At 40.3% G+C, this 21,118-nt stretch overlaps 1 protein-coding gene across 9 annotated transcripts in view; it reads left to right on the forward strand.

Moving 5' to 3' along the window:
* The window catches only part of ERI1 (exoribonuclease 1), an 81,046-nt gene that overhangs the window by 38,183 nt on the left and 21,745 nt on the right, over window positions 1-21,118 (forward strand). For 2 of the 9 annotated variants that reach the window (XM_063816864.1, XM_016959063.4), the window contains exons 4-5: window positions 12,268-12,758; window positions 17,554-17,732. In XM_063816864.1, coding sequence (XP_063672934.1) covers window positions 12,651-12,758; window positions 17,554-17,732 — 287 coding nt within the window. In that variant the 5' untranslated portion in view covers window positions 12,268-12,650. Of the gene's footprint in view, window positions 1-11,751; window positions 12,030-12,267; window positions 12,918-16,289; window positions 16,368-16,755; window positions 16,830-17,553; window positions 17,733-21,118 lie in introns of those variants that run through there. The other 7 variants (XM_054656513.2, XM_063816869.1, XM_063816865.1 and 4 more) reach the window with 7 other exon arrangements.

Genomic DNA, 21,118 nt, shown 5'->3' on the forward strand with positions numbered 1-21,118 from the left:
GTGCAAAATGAACTTTGATGGATGACATATTTTTTAAGTTTTTATTTTTGTTTTTTCTTTTATTTCTTTTTTCAGTTTTTTTTTCTTTTCTTTTTTTTGTTTGATTTTGGTTTTCTTTCTTTTTCTTTTCTTTTTTTTTGGTGATTTTTTTTTTTTTTTTTTTTTTTTTTTTTTTTTGAGACAGAGTCTCACTCTGTCGCCCAGGCTGGAGTGCAGTGTCGTAATCTCGGCTCACTGCAATCTCCACCTCCTGGGTTCAACTGTTTCTCCTGCCTCAGTCTCTCAAGTAGCTGGAATTATAGGCATGCACCACCATGTCAGCTAATTTTTGTATTTTTAATAGAAACGGAGTTTCACCTTGTTGGTCAGACCGGTCTTGAACTCCTGACCTCAGGTGATCCGCCCACCTCAGCCTCCCAAAGTGCTGGGATTACAAGCGTGAGCCACCACACCAGGCCTTGGTGGATGATATTCTTAATGAAAGGGTCTGGATGTGTGTATACCTTCCTATCAGCGGGTTGTGCTTGTCAGCAAGGGTACACATTCTGGTGCTGTGATTAGAGCAGAGGATCCTGTTTGTTTTTGTGATCAAGGTTAGATAGGGCATGATTTGTACCAGGTCACACAAATGTTTTTAAACAATCGTGTAATGCTTAGAATGAGACTTGGGCGTTGCCTCCATTAGGGAAAGGGCAAGTGTGTTTTATGTGTAGGAAAAACGGTATGTGTGGATATGTGGGGTCACCACCACACAGTGGTCCTATAACTAAGTACCAAAGGGCAAGATATAAGCAGAATTAATATTCATGACTTCAGGATGTGAGAAGTTATAGAGAAATACATAGCCTCCCTTTTACTGTTTCTGTCTTTCCATTGGCTGAACGGTGTGTGCAATGGGGAGGTGTCTGGAACATGGGAATGAGGACAGCATACTAGGAATGATAAAGCTACAAGACAGAAAAGCCCTAAGTCCTTGACATCTTTCTATTAACCTCAGAGAGAAATACGTTAACTTCTACCTCACTGAAGCCACATATATTTAAGGCCTATTTTATTCGCAATCAAATTTTAATTGTATTTTTTCCTCTTTATTTTTTGTAGAGATGGGGTCTCACTGTGATGTCCAGGCTGGTCTCAAACTCTTGGCTTCAAGTTATCCTCTCGCCTCAGCCTCCCAAAGTGCTGGGATTACCGGTGTGAACCATTGCCACTGGTCTTTTTTCCTTTTTTTCAAATCTTTATCCTAAAAAAAAGAAAACATGCCAAGAAAGGAGACAGATTCCACAAAGGGTGAGATGTAACAAAATCTGGGAGTTTGGGGGGAAGATCCTGCAGGAAGGGAAATTGAATCTCTGACCTAAACAGTGAACGAAATTAGCTAACAAAAGTTCTGAAATGGGAACCGGCACGGTGTGTGGAGGTACTAAAAGAAGAATGGAAAGAGAAAAAAGGTAGTTTTTGCTAAATCAGGAGACAAAAATATAACCCAGATCATCCTGAAGGCATTAAGGAAGGAAAAGATTTAAAAAAGTCAAAAGTGATGCCCCTATTTTTGGCCCAATCAACTGCGTGGATTGCAGAGCTATTTACTGAGAAAAGAAACACCACTCTGGGCATGGTGGTTCACACCTGTAATCCCAATACCTTGGGAGATCGAAGTGGGAGGATTGCTTCAGTCCAGGAGCTGGAGACCAGCCTGGGCAACATGGCAAAACCCTGCCTCTACTAAAAAAATACAAAAATTAGCCGGGTGTGGTGGTGAGCGGTTGTAGTCCCAGCTAGTCGGGAGGCTGAGGTAGGAGGATCACTTGAGCAATCACTGCGCTACTGCACTCCAGCCTGGGCGACAGAGGGACATCCTGCCTCAAACAAACAAACAAAAAAACAAAAAGAAAAACAGAAACACTAGAGAAGTGGCTGGTTTGGGGAGGAAGATGATGATTTCACCTTGGATATGTCAAGTTTGTGGTGTTTGTGAATAGGCAAGTCGTTATGTGGCTCTGGTGCTCTGAGTTAAGATCGTGGGTAGAAACAGGTTTTGGAGTCATTGGCTACCGGATGGTAAATAAAGCTAGATGAATGCATAGAATACCTAGAGCAAGAATCTATACTTTGAAAAGAATATAAAAGTTATGAACAGGGCCTAAGATCCAAGTCCTGAAGGAATTCCGGAATTAAATGATTGGATATAAGAGGGGGAACTGATCAGGGAGATTGAGAAGAAATGGCCAGAGAAAAAGGAAGGAAGCAGGCAAGTGTGCTGTCATGGAGACCAAAGGAAAAGAGTGTTGCAGTAAATAAAGAATAGTCAGCGGGGCGTGGTGGCTCACGCCTGTAACCCAAGCACTTTGGGAGGCTGAGGTGGGCGGATCACGAGGTCAGGAGATGGAGATCATCCTGGCTAACACGGTGAAACCCCGTCTCTACTAAAAAATACAAAAAATTAGCCAGGCGTGGTGGCGGGCGCCTGTAGTCCCAGCTACTTGGGAGGCTGAGGCAGGAGAATAGCGTGAACCCGGGAGGCGGAGCTTGCAGTGAGCCGAGATCGCGCCACTGCACTCCAGCCTCGGTGACAGAGCAAGACTCCGTCTCAAAAAACAAAAAACAAAAACAAACAAACAAAGAATAGTTAGCAACACTGGATGCTGTTGAAAGATCAAGTCAGATGAGCTTTGATAAGAGGCTACTGGGTTCAACTACACGGGGATAACTGGTGACCTCAGTGGAGAAGTAGATGTCAGTGGACCATGGGGGTGGAAGAGAAATTAGGGTAGGTTGAATAGTGGGTAGATGTGTGAAAAAAGCGACAATTCTTTCAAGAAGTTTAGCACCAAAGGGGGCGGGAGAAAAGATAGTGCAGCAGCCATAGGAATTCTGAGGTTGAAGGAGGTGTTTTGTTTGGCTGGAGGGCTATTTAAGTTGGAAAATTTTGAGTCAAGCTCATTTAAATGCCAAAGGGAAAGGTCTACCGATGAGGAAAGCACTGAAGATACAGAACAGAGAGTGGATAATACAAAATTCAAGATTCCTGGGAAGGTAGGAGAGGAGGGGAATTGAGGGAGCGTGTGGTGGTATCAAAGCAGAAAATGAAGGTGGGAGGGAGGAGTGGCTGAAAGGGGCGGGGCTAGAACTCAGGTGGGGCGGGGCTAGGACTCAGGTGGGGCGGGGCTAGGACTCAGGTGAGGCGAGGGAGGCACTCACTTCAGGCACAAAATTTAAGGAGGCATCCCCCCAAAATCAGTAATTAAGATAAACACTTTAGTGTAATTTTTTTTTTTTTTGAGACAGCATCTTGCTCTGTCGCCCAGGCTGGAGTGCAGGGGTGCGATCTCAGCTCACTGCAACCTCTGCCTCCCAGGTTCAAGTGATTCTTGTTCCTCAGTCTCCCAAGTAGCTGGGATTACAAGCATGCTCCACCATGCCAGCTAATTTTTATATTTTTAGTAGAGAAGGAATTTCGCCATCTTGGCCAGGCTGGTCTGAAACCCCTAGCCTTTAGCGATCCTCCTGCCTCGGCCTCCCAAAGTGCTAGGATTACAGGCATCAATCTCTTAGTACATCAAAATTAATGTAAGAAATGTATGATGAACAAAAATCAACATATTAAACAAAGACACGACCAGATGTGAGCATGTAGATTTGGCAGTAAAAAGCTAAAACTGTTTTCTTTGTGAAGCAGGAGGCAAGGTTGTCTGGTGAGAGTACATGGGAAAGGAGATGGGAGGTTGGAGGTGAGAGCAAAGAAGGTTTGCTGCAGAAGTTGTGGAGAGAGGGAAGACAAGACAAGGAGAGAAATGTGATGGCTGCCAAGGAGGATTAGCACCCAGGTGGAGCAGGTGGTCATTAATTCTTCACATCACTGATCTGGCCATTGTATGATCTCTAAGGCCTCTCTCAGAACTCAGAGAAAGCATGAAGAAGGAAAATAGATTTATGATCATGGCGGCTTTTCACAGGGAAAAAGGTTAGGATATTGGCAAGGGATTTATGATAGTGGACCACAGAAGCTATGGTAAGTTATGATAAGGGGCTGTTGAACGTAAGCCAGCAAGGTAATAAGCCAAAATATGAGAAATAAACTAAATCAAATGTGAAATGATAGCTCTGAAATAGAATGTAAATGCCAAATGTTATGGGGTGAGTTGTGTCCCCCCTAAATTTATGTGTTGAAGACCTAACCCCCAGTACCTCAGAATGTACCCATATTTAGAGTGAGAAATAAAAATAAAATCCTAAATCCCCTAAGGCCACGTGTGGCAGCTCACACCTGTGATCTTAGCACTTTGGGAGGCCAAGGCAGGCGGATCACCTGAGGTCAGGCATTTGAGACCAGCCTGGGCAACATGGCCAAACCCACCTCTCCTAAAAATACAAAAAAAATTAGCTAGGCATGGTGGTACACACCTGTAATCCCAGCTACTCAGGAGGCAGAGGCAGGAGAATTGTTTGAACCCGGGAGGTGAAGGTTGCTGTGAGCCAAGATTGTGCAACTGCACTCCAGCCTGGGTGACAAAGTGAGGCTCTGTCTCAAAAAAAAAAAAAAAAAAAAAAAAAAATCCTGAATCCCCCAACCTTCTGAACAGACCCCGTTCCAGCCAAGAAGACCCCAGAGAAACCTTAAAACAGAGTTCCGGGCCATGTCGGGACAGGAGGTCAGACATGCTCAAGTCTGCCCCTTCCTTATTAACCTTTAACCAGAATCTTTCCTAAGAAGTAAGCAGGAATCAGCTGTGGAAGACAAGAGCACACGACTTACTCTGTTATCACTATTAGCCAATTGTCTGAGGCCATGACGAGACTTCCCTTCCCTCTTTACAGTTTCGACATGACAGCTCGCCAGTTTCACAATGCATACCTTCCTTATCAGAGACCGTTGATGATGGAGATGCTCTGGCCAGTCTATAGAGGATGCGCAGAGGATTTTCGGTCCTCTGCTTCACCTTCTGATGTCAGAAGGCTGAAAACTCCACACTCAGATTATGCTAATGCTGCCATTTGTGTACATGTGACCCATGAAGAGGTATGAAGCTCAAGTGCACATGCATGCTTCTCCTTTCATAAACATTAATGATTCCACCTATTGCTTATTAAATATGTATATTTGGCCACTATGCTCAGCATACATTCCTGTCTTATGCGTCCTTCCCTCAAGGTGCCTATTTCTGGCTTCTGGCTGGAGGCTACACTTCCCAGCCTAACAGAATGGCAGCCTGCAAGGATGCATAACCCTAACCCTTTACGAGAAATAAAGTTCTCTTTTCTATACTTATGAACCTTGTCATTCTTCAGTTGGCAGGAGATTAGGTCTTTAAAGAGGTGGTTAAATTAAAATGAGGTGGCTGGCATGGTGGTTCATGCCTGTAATCCCAGCACTTTGGGATGCCAAGGCAGGTAGATCACCTGAGGTCAGGAGTTCAAGACCAGCTTAGCCAACATGGTGAAACCCCATCTCTACTAAAAATACAAAAAATTATGTTTTTTATTATAGAAAAAAAGGAGAATCCTCACCTAGATCTATTACAATGAAATTTAAGAACATCAATGACAAAAAGAAAATTTGCAGACTCCAGAGAGAAAGAACAGATTATCCATAGAAGAGCAAGAATCATATCAACATTACACTTTTCAAATAAACATAGGATACAGGAAGAAAATAACGTTTTTAAATGACTGAAGGAAAAGACTTTGTAACTTGCAGAAACCGTTAAACTAAATAGAAAAGCTTTATACACATTTCCCATGAAATCAGCACAGCACCATTACTATTAATATATTACAAAGACTCCTGGCCAATGCAGTAAGAAGAGAAAGAGATATAAGGGGTATAAGGAAGGGCAGGGCTAAAACCGATTATTTGCAGAATTTGATAATTTTAGAAAAAAAGCAACAGAATAATAAAACTATTAAAATTTACAAGAAAGTTTAGAAATTATCCAGAAAGTTCTGGTGATTAATAAAAAAAGAATGTTTAGAAATTAAAAACCATCAGGAGTTTGAGACCAGCCTGGCCAACATGGTGAAACCCTGTATCTACTAAAAATACAAAAATTAGCTGGGCATGGTGGTGCACACCTGTAATCCCAGTTACTTGGGAGGCTGAGGTGGGAGAATAGCTTGAACCTGGGAGGAGGAGGTTGCAGTGAGCCGAGATTGTGCCACTGCACTCCAGCCTGGGCAACAGAGCAAGACTCCATCTCAAAAGAAAAAAAAAAGAAGAAGAAGAAAAAGAAAAAGAAAGAAATTAAAAACCAATTTTTTGTCTTCAAAATTTTAATTTCTTTTTCATCAAAAGCAAGCTTACATAGAGTGAAATGCATAGATCTTACATGCATAATTCAATGTGTTTTGATAAATATATACATCACATAATCACTATCCCAATTAAGACGTAGAATATTTCCAGGACCTGGAAACTTCCCTTGTGTACCATTCAAGGTAATCCTCAACCCCTAACCCCAAGCTGAAGCAGTCACTATTGTGAATTTCTATTATCATAGATTAGTTTGGCCTATTCTTGAACTTCATATAAGTGGAATTAGAGTATGTCTTCTTTTGCATCTGGCTTCTTTCACTCAAGATTTTTCCAAATTCATCCATACTATTGCATGTATCAATAGTTTATTATTGGCTGGGCACGGTAGATCACACCTGTAATCCTAGCACTTTGGGAGGCTGGGCCAGGTGGATCATTTGAGCTCAGGAGTGCAAGACCACCCTGGGCAACATGGTGAAACCCTGTCTCTACAAAAGATACAAAAATTAGCTGGACATGGTGGCATGTACCTGTAGTCCCAGCTACTTGAGTGGCTGAGGTGGGAGGATCACCTGAGTCCCAGAGGTCAAGGCAGCCACCATCCTGCCATTGCACTCCAGCCTGTGTGACAGAATGAGGTTTTGTTTCTGAAAAAAAAAAAAAAAAAAAAAAAAAGGCTTATTATTATATATTGAGGAGTATTATACCATTACAGGGATACATCACATTCTGGTTATCTATTCACCTGTTGATGGAGATTTGAGTTAATTTCATTTTTCAGTTATTTTGAAAAATGCTGCTGGAAATATCCATGTCCAAGCCACCACCTGGACATTCACTTTCACTCTTCCTGAGTGAATACCTAGGACTGGAATTGCTGGGTGATAGGGCCAATGTATTATGTTTATTTAATTAATTAATTCATTCATTCATTTTTGAGATGGAGTCTCTCTCTGTCACCCAGGCTGGAGTGCACTGGCACTATCTAGCATTACTACAACCACCGCCTCCCAGGTTCAAGCGATACTCCTGCCTTAGCCTCCCGAGTAGCTTGGACTCCAGGTGTGCACCACCAAGCCTGGCTAATTTTTGTATTTTTAGTAGAGACAGGGTTTTACCATGTTGGCCAGGCTGGTCTCGAACTCCTAACCTCAGGTGATCCACCCTCCTCAGCCTCCCAAAGCACTGGGATTACAGATGTGAGCCACCGCGCCTGGCTCTTTGTTTGTTTGTTTCTAATCTGGTTGTCTTTTATTTCTTTGTTTTTGTTTATTTAACTTAAAAATCAATAATATTTTATGTAATGGTATAAAATAATTTACCATTCATAATGGGAAAAAACCCATAATGTATCTAGGAATTCTTGGTTACGAATGTACAAGATATCTATGGAGAAAATTGCGAAATGTTAAAGATCATCATAAAAGACAATCTGAATTAGCAGTTCTATATTACAAGAGGATAAATTAATATGTCATTTCTCCTCAAATCAATCGAGTGAATTCAATCTTAATGAATTTTTTGGATTGGATTAGATTGGATTTTTTGAAGAGCAAAAAATTTGTCCTAAAGTATACATGAAAGATTAAATATCCACAAATAGCTAAGTCAGTATTGAAAAAGAAGAGTAAAGAGGAGGAACTTGTTTTATAAGATATGAAGACATATTGCAGAGCTGAGTAATAGAAAGCAGCGTGGGAAGGGTATAAGAACAGATACCAGAGACCAAGAGAACAGAGCAGGTTGCTCAAATACAGACCTAAACATATGGAATTATCTAACACGTGGCATCAGGCAGCAATGGGAGACGGCTTAGAAACAAAAGGCATTTTGCTATGTGAAAGTCACATATTTAGTGCAGCCTAGAGTAATTTACTAACCCTGCTATCTAACAATACATTGATCTTCACTGACAGCTGACTAATCCCAGGACACTGAAGCTAGAGGAAAGGTAGGTACATTTTTCCAAGGGGGTGAATAGAGAATAACCAATTCTCGAACTTCTCTTTTAGACTGTGGCATAGCTGAAATACTCAGGGAAGCTTTCTCTTTAACTGTTCAACTATGGCACACATTTTATTTTAAACAGGAGGTGCTAAAGTCATTGGGATTTCCCCTTTGGTGTTATGTGGCAAGTTACAGCAGAGTCAACATTTAAAAACATCGGCCAGGCAAGGTGGCTCATGCCTGTAATCCCAGCACTTTGGGAGGCCAAGGCGGGTAGGTCACCTGAGATCAGGAGTTTGAGAGTTTCGCTTGGCCAACATGGTGAAATCCCACCTCTACTAAAAATACAAAAATTACCCAGGTGTGGTGGCAGGCGCCTGTAATCCCAGCTACTTGGGAGGCTGAGGCATGAGAATCTCTTGAACCCAGGAGGCTGAGGTTGCAGTGAGCCAAGATAGCGCCATTGCACTCCAGCCTGGGCTACAGAGCGAGACTCTGTCTCAAAAAATAAATAAATAAATAAATAAAAACATTTAGGTCTCCTGCATACTGATGTCACATCAGTCATAAGAAAGTACTGAACACAGTGATATTTCTTAAACATTTTGGGTACACTCCCAGCTCAGGATCTTTTCACTTGTTTACTCTGCCTCAACTTCTCTTCTCCCATATATACTCAGTTTACTCCCTTGCCTCTTCAAGTCTTTACACAAATGGCACATCATTAGAGAGGTCTTCCCTAACGATTCTATTTAAAATTGTAACCCCCTCCATACTTGGGCACCCTCCCATCCCCTTTTCCTGTTTTACTTTTCTCCATCCTATAAGCATTTTACTTATTTCTTTTGTTGATTGCCTGTCTTTCTTTTTCTTTCCTTCCCTCCCTCCCTCCTTCCCTTCCTTCCTTCCTTCTGTAGAGATGAGGTTTCACCATGTGGCCAGGTTGGTCCTGACCTTAAGTGGTCCTCGCACCTCAGCCTGGCAAACTGCTGGGATTACAGGTGTGGGCCATCACGCCTGGCCTTACAGTAAATTCTTGATAAACAACCCAGGAACTGCCTCTTTCCTTTAAAAATTCACTTGTAGCTTCTACTGATCTGAGTATACCCAGGGCAACTTGAATCTACAATTGCAATCCTCAAACTTGGCCCAAATAAACTCTACTTATATTAATTTTGCCTCATCTTCCTTTTCGGTTGATTATTTCATGCATGTTTCACTTGGTTCAACCTTTAATTGCTCAAACCAGAGTCTAAAGACAAAAAAAGTTACTGCACGATAGTAATTTTCATGTAGCTATTTTCATCTAGCTTGGATTTTTTTTTTTTTTTTTTACTATTTTTTTGACTGACTTCGACTATTTTCACTTAGCTAGGATTTTTCAGAAGGGACATTCTTTAACTGTGTCTCACAATCCAATTTCCTCAGAGAAACTTCTTGGAGTTTCCCCAGCACAGCTGCTCATCATAGGCTTCATGGACAAAAGTCTCACTATTTATTAGAGTATCTTCTTCTGGGTCTTTTTATTTATGGCAGGTCTAATTTCTTGATGCTGCTGCACTAGTTCTAGAAGTCAAAGAAACAAAGTCAAAAGAGTTGTTTCTTGAGATAGAAGCTGAGATGGAGGTACGTACGGTTAGAAAGGGCTACTTAACCCCATCAAAGATTATTGTTATTGGAATTATGCCCTATCTCAATTGCCTATTTAACAAAGCAAATAATCTAGAATGGGCAAGACTTAAGACAATTATGATTGGTTACTAAGTGTTCACTTAACTTCCAAACTGGCATATCTTCTGAGTAGATGGATTCAGCACAACTTCAATTCTATGCTCCTGGGTTGCAGTCCTCAAGCTTGGACCAAATAAACTCTCTAGTTATATTAATTTTGCCTCAGCTTCTACCTTTTAGGTCAATAGTATTAAGCCTCTTCAAGTGGTCCTGAAGTATTAAGCCTCTTTAAGTGGTTACTGAAGCTGTATTCATCTTTTTTCTGTGTGTGTGTGTGTGTCATTTTGTATTGTTTCTGTTGCTATATCTTTGAATTTATTTACCTTTTTCTCTGCATTGCTTAATGTGCTAGCAATCCCATCCAAAGAAATTTTTATTTCAAATATTTTTCACCTCCATCCAGAAATTTGATTTTTCAAAAATCTTTCCAGCTTCTCTCCTATCATGTCTTCCTTTAAATCTTTGAGCATATTCATAACAGGTGTTTAAAATCCTTGTCTGTTAATTCCATCATTTTTATCATTTTGGGGTTTGTTTCTATGAACTTCACGAGATATTTTCTTACCACTTGGTCTCTCTCTCTCTCTTTTGAGACAGAGTCTTACCCTGTCACCCAGGCTGGGTTGTGGTGGTGCCATCATAGGTCACTGCAGCCTCTGACTCCTGGGCTCAAGCAATCCTCCCGCCTCAGCATCCCCAAGTGCTGCGTGTCTTTCAGTTTTTGACTGGATGTCTCACATTTTGAATTTAATGTTGTTGAATCCTGGATTTTACTGTAGTCTTTCAGAGAGTTTTAGAATTTGTTCTTACAGGTAATTAGGTTACTTACAGAGCAGTTTGATCCTTTCAGGGGTTGTTTTAAGGCTTTTGAAGAATCTACAGTAGTTTATGTTCTGGGTCCTGCAGTCTACGGTTATTATATCTCACTAAGGCATGACACTTTCGTAACCACCCAAGAGGTTCATCTTGCCTACTGCCTAGACAGAGTCGATTTATCAAGACAGGGGAATTGCAATAAAGAGCAATTCATGCAGAGCTGGCAGTGCAGGGGACCTGAGTTTTATTATTCAAATCAGTCTCCCTGAGCATTTGGGGATCAGAGTTTTTAAGGATAATTGGGTGGGTGAGAAGCCAGTGAGATGGGAGTGGTGACTGGTTGGGTAGGAGATGAAATCATAGGGAGTCCATGCTGTCCTCTTGCACTGAGTCAGTTCCTCCCGTGGGGGACACAAAATCAGATGAGCTAGTTTATCCAAGATCAGGTGAGTCAGTTTATCAATCTGGGAGGTGCCAGCTGATCCATCAAGTGCAGGGCCTGCAAAATATCTCAAGCACTGATCTTAGATTTTACAATAGTGATATTATCCCCAGGAGCAATTTGGAGAGGGTTAGAATCTTGTAGCCTTCAGCTGCATGAGTCCTAAATCATAATTTCTAATCTTTCGGCTAATTTACTAGTCCTACAAAAGCAGTCTAGTCTCAAGAAGAGGGTTTATTTTGAGAAAGGGCTATCACCTTTGTTTTAAACTATAAGCTATACACTAAGTTCCTCCCAGTGTTAGTTTGGCCTACGCCTAGGAATGAATAAGGATAGCCTGGAGGTTAAAAGCAAGATGGAGTTGGTTAGGTCCGATCTCTTTCACTGTCTCAATGATAATTTTGCAATGGCAGTTTCACATCTGAGGTTTCTATTGCATGTTCCATAGTATTCAATAATCTCTTCACTCTGGTTGCTGGGAGCTCAAATGATTCCCAGTTCTGTGTGACCTCTCACCATTGTTTGGTGTACTGCTCCCCAATAATTGTTCTTTCCTGGCCTTGTGGAGTTTCACGTTTTTTATTCAGTTAAAGATTCAAGGTACTCCTAGGCAGATTTCTGAAGCTCTTTTTCCATGTAATTCCCTCCTCTCCAGAATCCTGCCCTACAAATTCCAACCAACTTGGCCTACCCCAGTTTCCTCAACTCCAATCCCTGTCTTTTCAACCCAGGAGATCCTAGGTTTCCATATGTTTTCCTTTCATCGCACCACAGACTGGAAATCGCCTCTGGGCAAAAGGGCAGGGTGATATACGGCTCCTTTTATTTCTTTTCTCTCAGGTAAAACAGTCCACAGCTGTCCGTTGTCCAATGTCTGAATAGGTGTCTCCTATATTTTGTTCCGTTTTCTAATTGTTTATAGTGGGACACTAAGTCCCGACCCATTTTCTTTTCTTGCCCAGAGTGGAAGTTTTAGGAAACTCCTTATGGAAAATGTGAATTGTTTTATTATTTTTTATGGTCGAAAACATCTTTCTCTATGATATCTTCCCACTCACCCTATTTTTTTCCTTCTCAGGAAACACTGACGGGAACACACGTGCCGGTGCTACCGTCCAGTGACTGGACTAGATCCTTGCGCAACTTCAACCCGCGCTAGCTCCGCCCACGGCCGGCCACGCCCCGTCTTCTCACCGGCGCGCCTCCCTCTTGTTCGTCCTCCCTCCCCCTGTGGACTGCGGCGCTGGCGTTCCGCGCACGCCGGCTCACTGCGCCTGCGCGGCGTGTGGACGCCACACGCTCCCGGAAGTGGGAGGTGGCCGCTGGAGTTTGTGTGGCCGCCGCCGCGGGAACGCGAGCCCGGTAATTTTTCAACGGAGAAAGGCGAGGCTTTCGGGCTCTGCAGAGTGAGAGTTAGCAAGTGTCCGGCTCCAGCAACTCTCCTCTGGCGTGACAGCCGGCATGGAGGATCCACAGAGTAAAGAGCCTGCCGGCGAGGCCGTGGCTCCCGCGCTGCTGGAGTCGCCGCGGCCGGAGGGCGGGGAGGAGCCGCCGCGTCCCAGTCCCGAGGTGAGGAGTCGGCCCGCGCCTGGCTGTTGGCGCCAGCTGCCCCGTCCCCAAAGCGCCCTCGGCACCCCTTTCTTCTCAGGTGTCCCGCAGAAGGTGCAGCTGTGCGCCCTTGGACCCCAGCCTCTTCTTCGGTGCCCAGCTCCCTGGCTTTATCCTCGGGTGGGTGTCTTGGAGCCCCCTCAGGGCCGAATCACTCTCTGGGAGGGAGGAAATCGTCAAGACCAGTTCTGTCTACAGTGGGTTAACAGGTTCTAAGAGGGAGTTTTGCTCTAAACTTAATTCTGTGTTCACGGTTGCTGTTGTCACTCCATGTAGCCGTTATGGGTAATTTGCAAGGCTTTATGTTTTAAAAATCTCACCATATACCCTAGGTGTGTCACTTCATACCTGTTTTTAAAAAAAGAAAAAATTTTAAAAGCACCCACCAGCATCCCTCTCTCTGTACCTGTTAGGTGGAGCTTCGTCTTAGCTGCTTTTGCTCATTAACTGGTGTCTCATATAAACATAGTATAAGATTGAATGAATAATTTTGACATCTCATCGGTTGAACTTAGTTACAGTGGCAAAGTTGTAGAACAGTCTTAAAACTTATTTAACGAATGTTAATTGTTGATTAGCGCTGCGGATTGTAAGTGATTGAATACTAAAATTGATCTTTTCCTAATAATAAACATGTTGAACACTTCATAAAGCTTCATAAAGTGGGTATTTGCAAGAGGCCTCCTAACTCTTGCTCCTTCCGTCCACAATCAATTTCCATCTGGCAGCTAGAATGAGCTTTTCAATAACATGAATTTGGCTTATTCCCCTCCTTAGTAACTTCCATTTGCTGCTCTGCGGGGTCTGGCGCCTGCCTCCGTTGCTAATTGCATCTCACACAGTTTTTTCCCTTTTGTTCCCAGTGCCCCTCGCTTCCTTGTGTTCTTTTACATTGGAAAGAAGGTCTTGTTAAGGGTCTCTGTATGTTCCTTTTGCCCTGTATGCACTTCCTTTGGATCTTTGCAATTATCTTTCTCCTTCTAAAGTTGTTACTTTCAAAGAGTACTTGCACATCCCTTCTCTTGTGAAGAACCACTCTTCCACCTGCCTCCCTCTTCAGCCTGAGATACGTTGTCAATCTCATCCTGTAAGTGGGTTTTAAAATAAATTTCGAAGTTTATTTTTAGTAAAAGAAGTGTGTTTGAATATGCTTCTTTATATTTGAAAGTCTTGACACTTTTTTTACAGCTACTTAAGGCCTAGGTCTCTGGTCCAAATTGGCTTTAGTGACGGTAGTAATTGTTAAAAACTTACTGTTGCATGCTCTTTATAATGATACTTTTTTTTTTTTTTTTTTTTTTTTACAAAAAGCCGGTCGTAGTTGCCCTCGCCCGTAGTCCCAGCTACTGGGGAGGCTGAGTGGGGAGGATCACCTGAGCCCATGGGTGGAGGCTGCAGTGAGCTGTGATCGTGCCACTGTACTCCAACCTGGGTGACAGAGTGAGACCCTGTCTCAAAAAATAATAGTAATGATACATTTTTTTTTTTTTTTTTGGAGACGGAGTTTCGTTCTTGTTGCCCAGGCTGGAGTGCAATGGCATGGTCTCAGCTCACTGCAACCTCCGCCTCCCGAATTCAAGTGATTCTCGTGCCTCAGCCTCCCTAGTAGCTGGGATTACAGGAACCCACCACCACACTTGGCTAGTTTTTGTATTTTTAGTAGAGATGGGGTTTCACCATGTTGGCCATGCTGGTCTCGAACTCCTGACCTCAGGTGATCCGCCCACCTCGGCCTCCCAAAGTGCTGGGATTACAGGCAATGAGCCACTGCGCCTGGCCATGATACAGTGTTTTTCAATCTGGAGCAAAGTTTTTTGTTGAATTCAGGTGGTAAATTTTCATTATCTCTAATGCCAGTTGTCTTTGTAAACTAGTAGAAGCTATTGCGTATTTATATTTTTAATAAGTAGGTTCAGATTTCATCAGAACTCTCCTTTTGGAAGAACGTCAATCAAGAAAAATTCTAAGTTTTTTTTCAGTGTGCAGATGCAGAGGTTTTCCTTTCCTTTTTTTAATAGGTAGTACCTAAATTTTTGGCAACAGAATAATAGCATTTCCAGAGCATGTTTTCAAAATGTTCTCTATACAGAAAAAGTTTCATTTGACAAGCAATTACTTTCTAGCTTACTGTTAAAATGTGTTTTCTTTTATCTTGCAACAACAGATTGTGTTGCTTTTAAAAAAATGCTAAAAATCAGGCTCCAGTACCCTTCCCAATAAGAAGAGGACAGCAATTATAGAATACCTGTCTTTTTGTAAAAGAAAATTTGTAACTCATCTTTAAGTTCAACAACAGTTTTTTTTTTTTTTTTGAGACGGAGTCTCTCTCTGTTGCCCAGGCTGGAGTGCAGCGGCTGAGTCTCGGCTCACTGCAAGCTCCGCCTCACGGGTTCACGCCGTTCTCCTGCCTCAGCCTCCTGAGTAGCTGGGACTACAGGCGCCCGCCCGTCCGCCCAGCTAATTTTTTGTATTTTTAGTAGAGACGGGGTTTCACTGTGGTCTCTATCTCCTGACCTCGTGATCCGCCCGTCTCGGCCTCCCAAAGTGCTGGGATTACAGGCGTGAGCCAACGCGCCCGGCCTCAACGACAGTTTTAAAGTAGTTTGCCACAAGATAGTAAACCTCTGTTTGGTATAGAAGATTTTCATGGCCACATCCCATAATGTAAAAGCTTCTCTTATTTGAGATAATATAAACCATACATCCACTTAATTGAACACGTGAATATTGCAAAATGTTACAGTTCTATGATGGTGAATGTTTCTCTCCATATTGTGGAATCTATCACTTTTCTCATTATATGGTCCGTATTATATGTGACATGTGATAGGTGGATGTAGTTACTGGTACGGATGCTGATGCAAATGTAAGTATGTATTTCGTAAACTAATTTTGTGTTTCTGCAGATTAACAATACAAGTAGGGTTTTTAGTATTTTCTTTCTGCTCCTTGGCAGATTGATTTGAGCATCCTTCTTTGTGAACCATTAGTGTAGGTTTGAAATTTGGGAGGAGACACTGCTTTCTGAGGATTGGACCTCGGCTGTCTCTAGAACTTCACTGAAGGAAGAGAACTAGAGCTGGATCTAGGAAAGGAAGCAAATTTTTCTTTATCGAAGTCATAATTTATAGCATCTATAGAAGAGGCCTAAGTGTTACTTGTGAATAATTTTTCTAGCTACAGTTTTGGATGAGAATTAACCAGTGAATCAGAAAGAGGATTTATCCAAAGAGAAAATCTGCTTAAATTAACTGAGACATCTGTTTTGGTACACAAACTGTTACTTAATGTTGACCTAAATTTTAACCTGAAATTTACTAAATGATGACTAAAGATGAAGTTTCAAATTCAATATAAATTTAAAGTCAAAAGATCATTTTTTATAAAATTCTGGTCAAGCAGAGCAATATCTATTGTAAATTTAATATACTGTTGAAAGTGAATCATTGGTCAACTAGCAATACTTTTTTTTTCCTTAACATTGTTAACAAGGAACCTCAGTGTGGCTATTCTTTAATTTATGGACAGTTCACACATTGGAACTGCTGACCTCTTCCTCAAAGGAAATGGGTGAGTCACTCTTGAGTACTCTGGCACCTTACCTAGCATTACATTTCCAGTAAACGTGTATTGCATTAAATTGAGAGCTTAGAGTAAGAAATGGTTCCTGAACCATCAGGATCAGTTCTAAGTTAGGGACTGTGGCCTCTCTCTGATTATCCTTCCTTGATCTATAATTACAGTTTACGTGAGGACAATGTGGTAAATTATAACTAAGGTAACAAGCTTTAATAGGGATAATTAGTACTAAATATTTTTCAAAATTATGGAACATAGCTAATATTTGTGATATTGCATGTGGAAAATAACTTACAAATGAATCTTTGGAACTTAACATATTAGTAATTTGAGACTGCCTGTGGAGAAAATAGAATTGAGTCATGTTTTTTCTTAACAGATTTTTATTTATGAAAAAAATCATAATTCTATAGTTCTTCTGGTTAGCGGACCTAAGTACAACTTTTGGAAAATGTAAGTTTTGAAATTAAATACATTTCCTTCTTTGAGTACTGGGAAGCTGTAAATTAGATTTGCAGTCCATTTTGTTTTTATGTTGGGCAATTTTTGTTAACTTTGTGAAATGAAGTCAGGTTAAAAAATTATCAGAAGTTATTATACATGTATAATGTAAAAGTTCATTTAAAAATGGGTTCATTTGTAAATATTAGCATATTGTTTGTGAAGGGCTTGTTGTATAGCCTGTGATATTAATAGTTACCATTTATTAATAGCTACTGTGGGTGTAGGGGTCTGATACACATAATCTTATTTAATCTTTGTAATAATTCTGCCCAAACACTATTTACCATTACCAAATTACCATTTTATAGATAAGGAAATTGAAGATCAGAGGCTAATACGTAGCTATCCAAAGTCATGCTGCTATTTCTAGTAAATAGTCAGCTGGGGCTCTCTATTGAGGTGGTGTTGACTCCCACCACCAGTCTTCTTTTTACTTAGCTTTGTTTCCTTTGAGGAACCTCATGACTCATAATAGAGTGGGGTAAATTGTATTGGAGACGCATCTTCCTTCTTATCCTTTCCTCCGTTTAGGAGCTGCAGTGAACACTTTTCATTGAACATGTAGCATGAAGAGGCTTCAGAAGTTTGAAAGTTTGAATCTTTAAATCTGTGATGTTTGTACTAATTGTAAACTACATCCTTTTTTTTTTTTTTTTTTTTTCTTTTTTGGTAGGAAACTCAACAGTGTAAATTTGATGGCCAGGAGACAAAAGGATCCAAGTTCATTACCTCCAGTGCGAGTGACTTCAGCGACCCGGTTTACAAAGAGATTGCCATTACGAATGGCTGTATTAATAGAATGAGTAAGGAAGAACTCAGAGCTAAGCTTTCAGAATTCAAGCTTGAAACTAGGTAATTAAAAATAACTTATAAAATTATAAAAGTAGTACATGCTCATTTTAGAAAATCTTGAAAACATTGAAATATTAAAAATCATCTGTAATCCTACCATAATGACATGATCCTATGAACAATTCAAAAAAACTAATTAACATTTTTTATGTGCAACTCTGATTATTTTTGTCTGTCTTCTAGATGATAGGACTGCTGAATCAAAGTCAAATATTTTAATGACCTACCGGCAATGTATAGGAGTCTCTGTCTTATTATGACAAGTGTGTTTTAAATTTTTTTAGTTGCTCATTTAAATGATGGATAGTTATATTAGTGAGATACAGTATTTTTTATTTTCTTTTTGCCATTTGTATCTTTTATAAAGAGAGTTTGTTTGAAATCAGGTACAATAAATTAAAAACATTCACTTACCAGGAGTATTTTTTGTTTTAATTTCTAAAAAATAATCTACAATGATCGTTTGCATTATGTTTCACTGTATATTGAGTGAGAAAACAATGCAACTTAGTCAACTGTGTGTGTATTTTAATGAGATATACACATACCTAAGTTTTTAGTAATTTTTTGCGAAACACATCACTTTACGTTCATTGGGCCATGGGGCAGAAATGGCTTTTGGAGTCCAGAAAAATACATCGATTTTTGATAAACAGTAGAACTGCCAGGCATCAAGAAAAAAAATTGCCTGTATGAAATAGGTAAAAACTCTTCCTTTTTCAAGACATCTCTGAACCATAATTCTCTTAAAAGTAGTATTCTTCCTCTTGAGAGTTTCACCACTCTTCAAAAGAGCACAAATTTATTAATTTCTAGATTGTCTACATCATAATGTATGAAGAAATTTTTGACTCCTATTTCCCCGATTCTTTCTGTTATGAAGGTACAACTTGTAGCCTACAGAAGATTTTCCGAGCAAAATTTTTGTCCTTCCCAGGTGTGAAGATCAGTTGCTTACTCCTGGCTTGCGTGGGAGCTAGCGATCTAGATGTATGTTTATACATTTATTCAACAAGCCTGTTTTGAATTCTAAGTACTGCACTAGGCATTGAAGTTATAAAGGTAAATACAGATATGTTCCCCACTTTGGCAATCTCAGTCTTTGGGGAAAACATACAAAGAAATCATCACAATACAGAGTGGCCAATGCTATATTGGAGGTCTGGCCAGGTACAGCATGAGAATACAGAGGAGAATATTTCTCAGGAATTCAGAAAGATGACATTTGAATTGTGCCAAATAGAAAAGGGAGGGGGAGGGTATTTGAGGCAAAAAAAATAACAGAAACTTTTCTAATTCCAGTTTGTATGGTTTCTGCAACATGATCTTGCCTTTTCTTCACCTGTTGTGCAACCAAAGTTATAGGACATAAAAGTGTATTGAGAACGTGACTTTTAAAATTTTTTTATTTTTTTGAGACAGAGTCTTGCTCTGTCGCCAGGCTGGAGTGCAGTGGTGTGATCTCGGCTCACTGCAACCTCCGACTCCTGGATTCAAGCGATTCTCGTGCCTCAGCCTCCTGAGTAGCTCGGATTACAGGCATGCACCACCATGCCTGGCTAATTTTTGTATTTTTAGTGAAGATAGGGTTTCTCCATGTTGCCCAGGCTGGTCTCGAACTCCAGCTCAAGTGATTCACCCACCTCCCAAAGTGCTGAGATTATAGACGTGAGCCATCTGGCTGGTTGAGGCCATGGCTTATAGTATATTTTGTCTGCAGTACACAGTATACCTCAGGAACATTTGACAATGATACTGAAATGATAGGTTGTAGCCAAGTTGTGAAGGAACTCTATGCTGAAGTCTGCATTTTACCTCGTAAGCAGAAGGGAGCCACTGAAGATATTTAAGCAGAAAATTGGTGTTAGTGCTCAGTTCTCAAGTAAAGAATGAATCGAAGGGTTGTGGTAATGGAGGCATTTGCCATGCTCAGCGAAGCTAATGAGAGCCATAGCAGAAAGAATTAGAGAGAATCATATTCTGAACATGTTTCTGAGTTAGAATTGACAAACATGGTGAATATTTGGAAGAACAAAGGAGATGTTAAAGATAGCAGGTTTCTATCCAGAGCAACTAGTTGTATGTTTGTCCTGCCATTAGCTTTGCAGACAACTCTGGTAAATGTAGTCTCTCCCCCTATCACACCTACCACCCCACAACAATAACAACAAAAAAAAAGATAAAAAAAGAAAGTAATCCAAAGCTGTCACATGACACAGAGGTCACTCACAGTGCCTTAATATGAAAGAGGTTAAGGATTTTCTCCGTAGGTCTTGATAATTTTGAAAATCTCAAGCAAAGAAACAATATTAAGACATTTCATCTTAAAAAAGCTAACTGGTTGATTATTACTATTTTCATGGGTAGGATTTTTTTCAGTGCTTAATTGTATTTTAGAAAGGAAAATAAAAGACTAAAAAGGTTTTTTTTAAATGGTCATTAATCAGTTAACATGATACTTTACTTGGCGCTACACATTAATTATAATTTAGATCTTCTTATTTTTACTTCCATTTCATATTTGCAGGCCAATATAGGATTCATTTATATAACGCTGAAGGAAGCCTGAATGCTGGTTGCAACTTAATTTTTTGGAAAAATACATATTGTTTAAAGAATGAAGTCACCTGATCACTGTTATCTGTTAGGATGACCTTTCTTTCCTCCCCACTACTCCATTTGTGGAATGTATATTTTAAAGCTACCTATAATATTGAAATCCCCTAAATCATATTCTACCCATGATAAATTAAGAAACTTATTTCCAGTTAAGAACCTACTAGTGTGATAATGCTCCTTTGGACAGTTTACTTAGAGTGTATTCTAATTGAGTTTTCCTTGTTAAGTAGCCAACAGACATTCACCTTTATATGCTAGGCTCATAATGCTTTCATATTCATATGAATCTTTTGAGTTGACTAACCTACAAAAGCCAAAAGAAAGGAAAGAGATAATACGATATCTTCAACTTAACCCAAATTTTTATATTCTTAAGTTTATATTTTGGCCAGTGGAATAATTTTATATTAATTTCAATGTTTGTATCATATATGTTATCTTAGTATATAAGGCAATATGACTGTGTTGGTAGTATATGCTGACAGTGTTTATGGTTTGAAGTACCAGTATATGTTGGAGAAAATACTGTTATATACTACTAAAATAAAAAAAACACTTGTGAAGGAAAATGTTAATGTTGTAATAAACATTTTATTTTAATTAGTTCTTTGCTAACTTAGCTTTGAGTCTTGCTTTTCTTACATTTATTTTAGCTAGCATTTGCTAAATTTCACTGTGATTGTCAGTGTTCAGCCCAGTGCCAGCAGGTGAGAGTTTTGATTCTTGACTGTAGAATTTACCTAAGTGTAACTAGTCTTCTTCTTCTA

Source organism: Pan troglodytes, chromosome 7, assembly GCF_028858775.2.
Source record: "Pan troglodytes isolate AG18354 chromosome 7, NHGRI_mPanTro3-v2.0_pri, whole genome shotgun sequence".
In the NCBI taxonomy this organism is placed as follows: Eukaryota; Metazoa; Chordata; class Mammalia; order Primates; family Hominidae; genus Pan; species Pan troglodytes.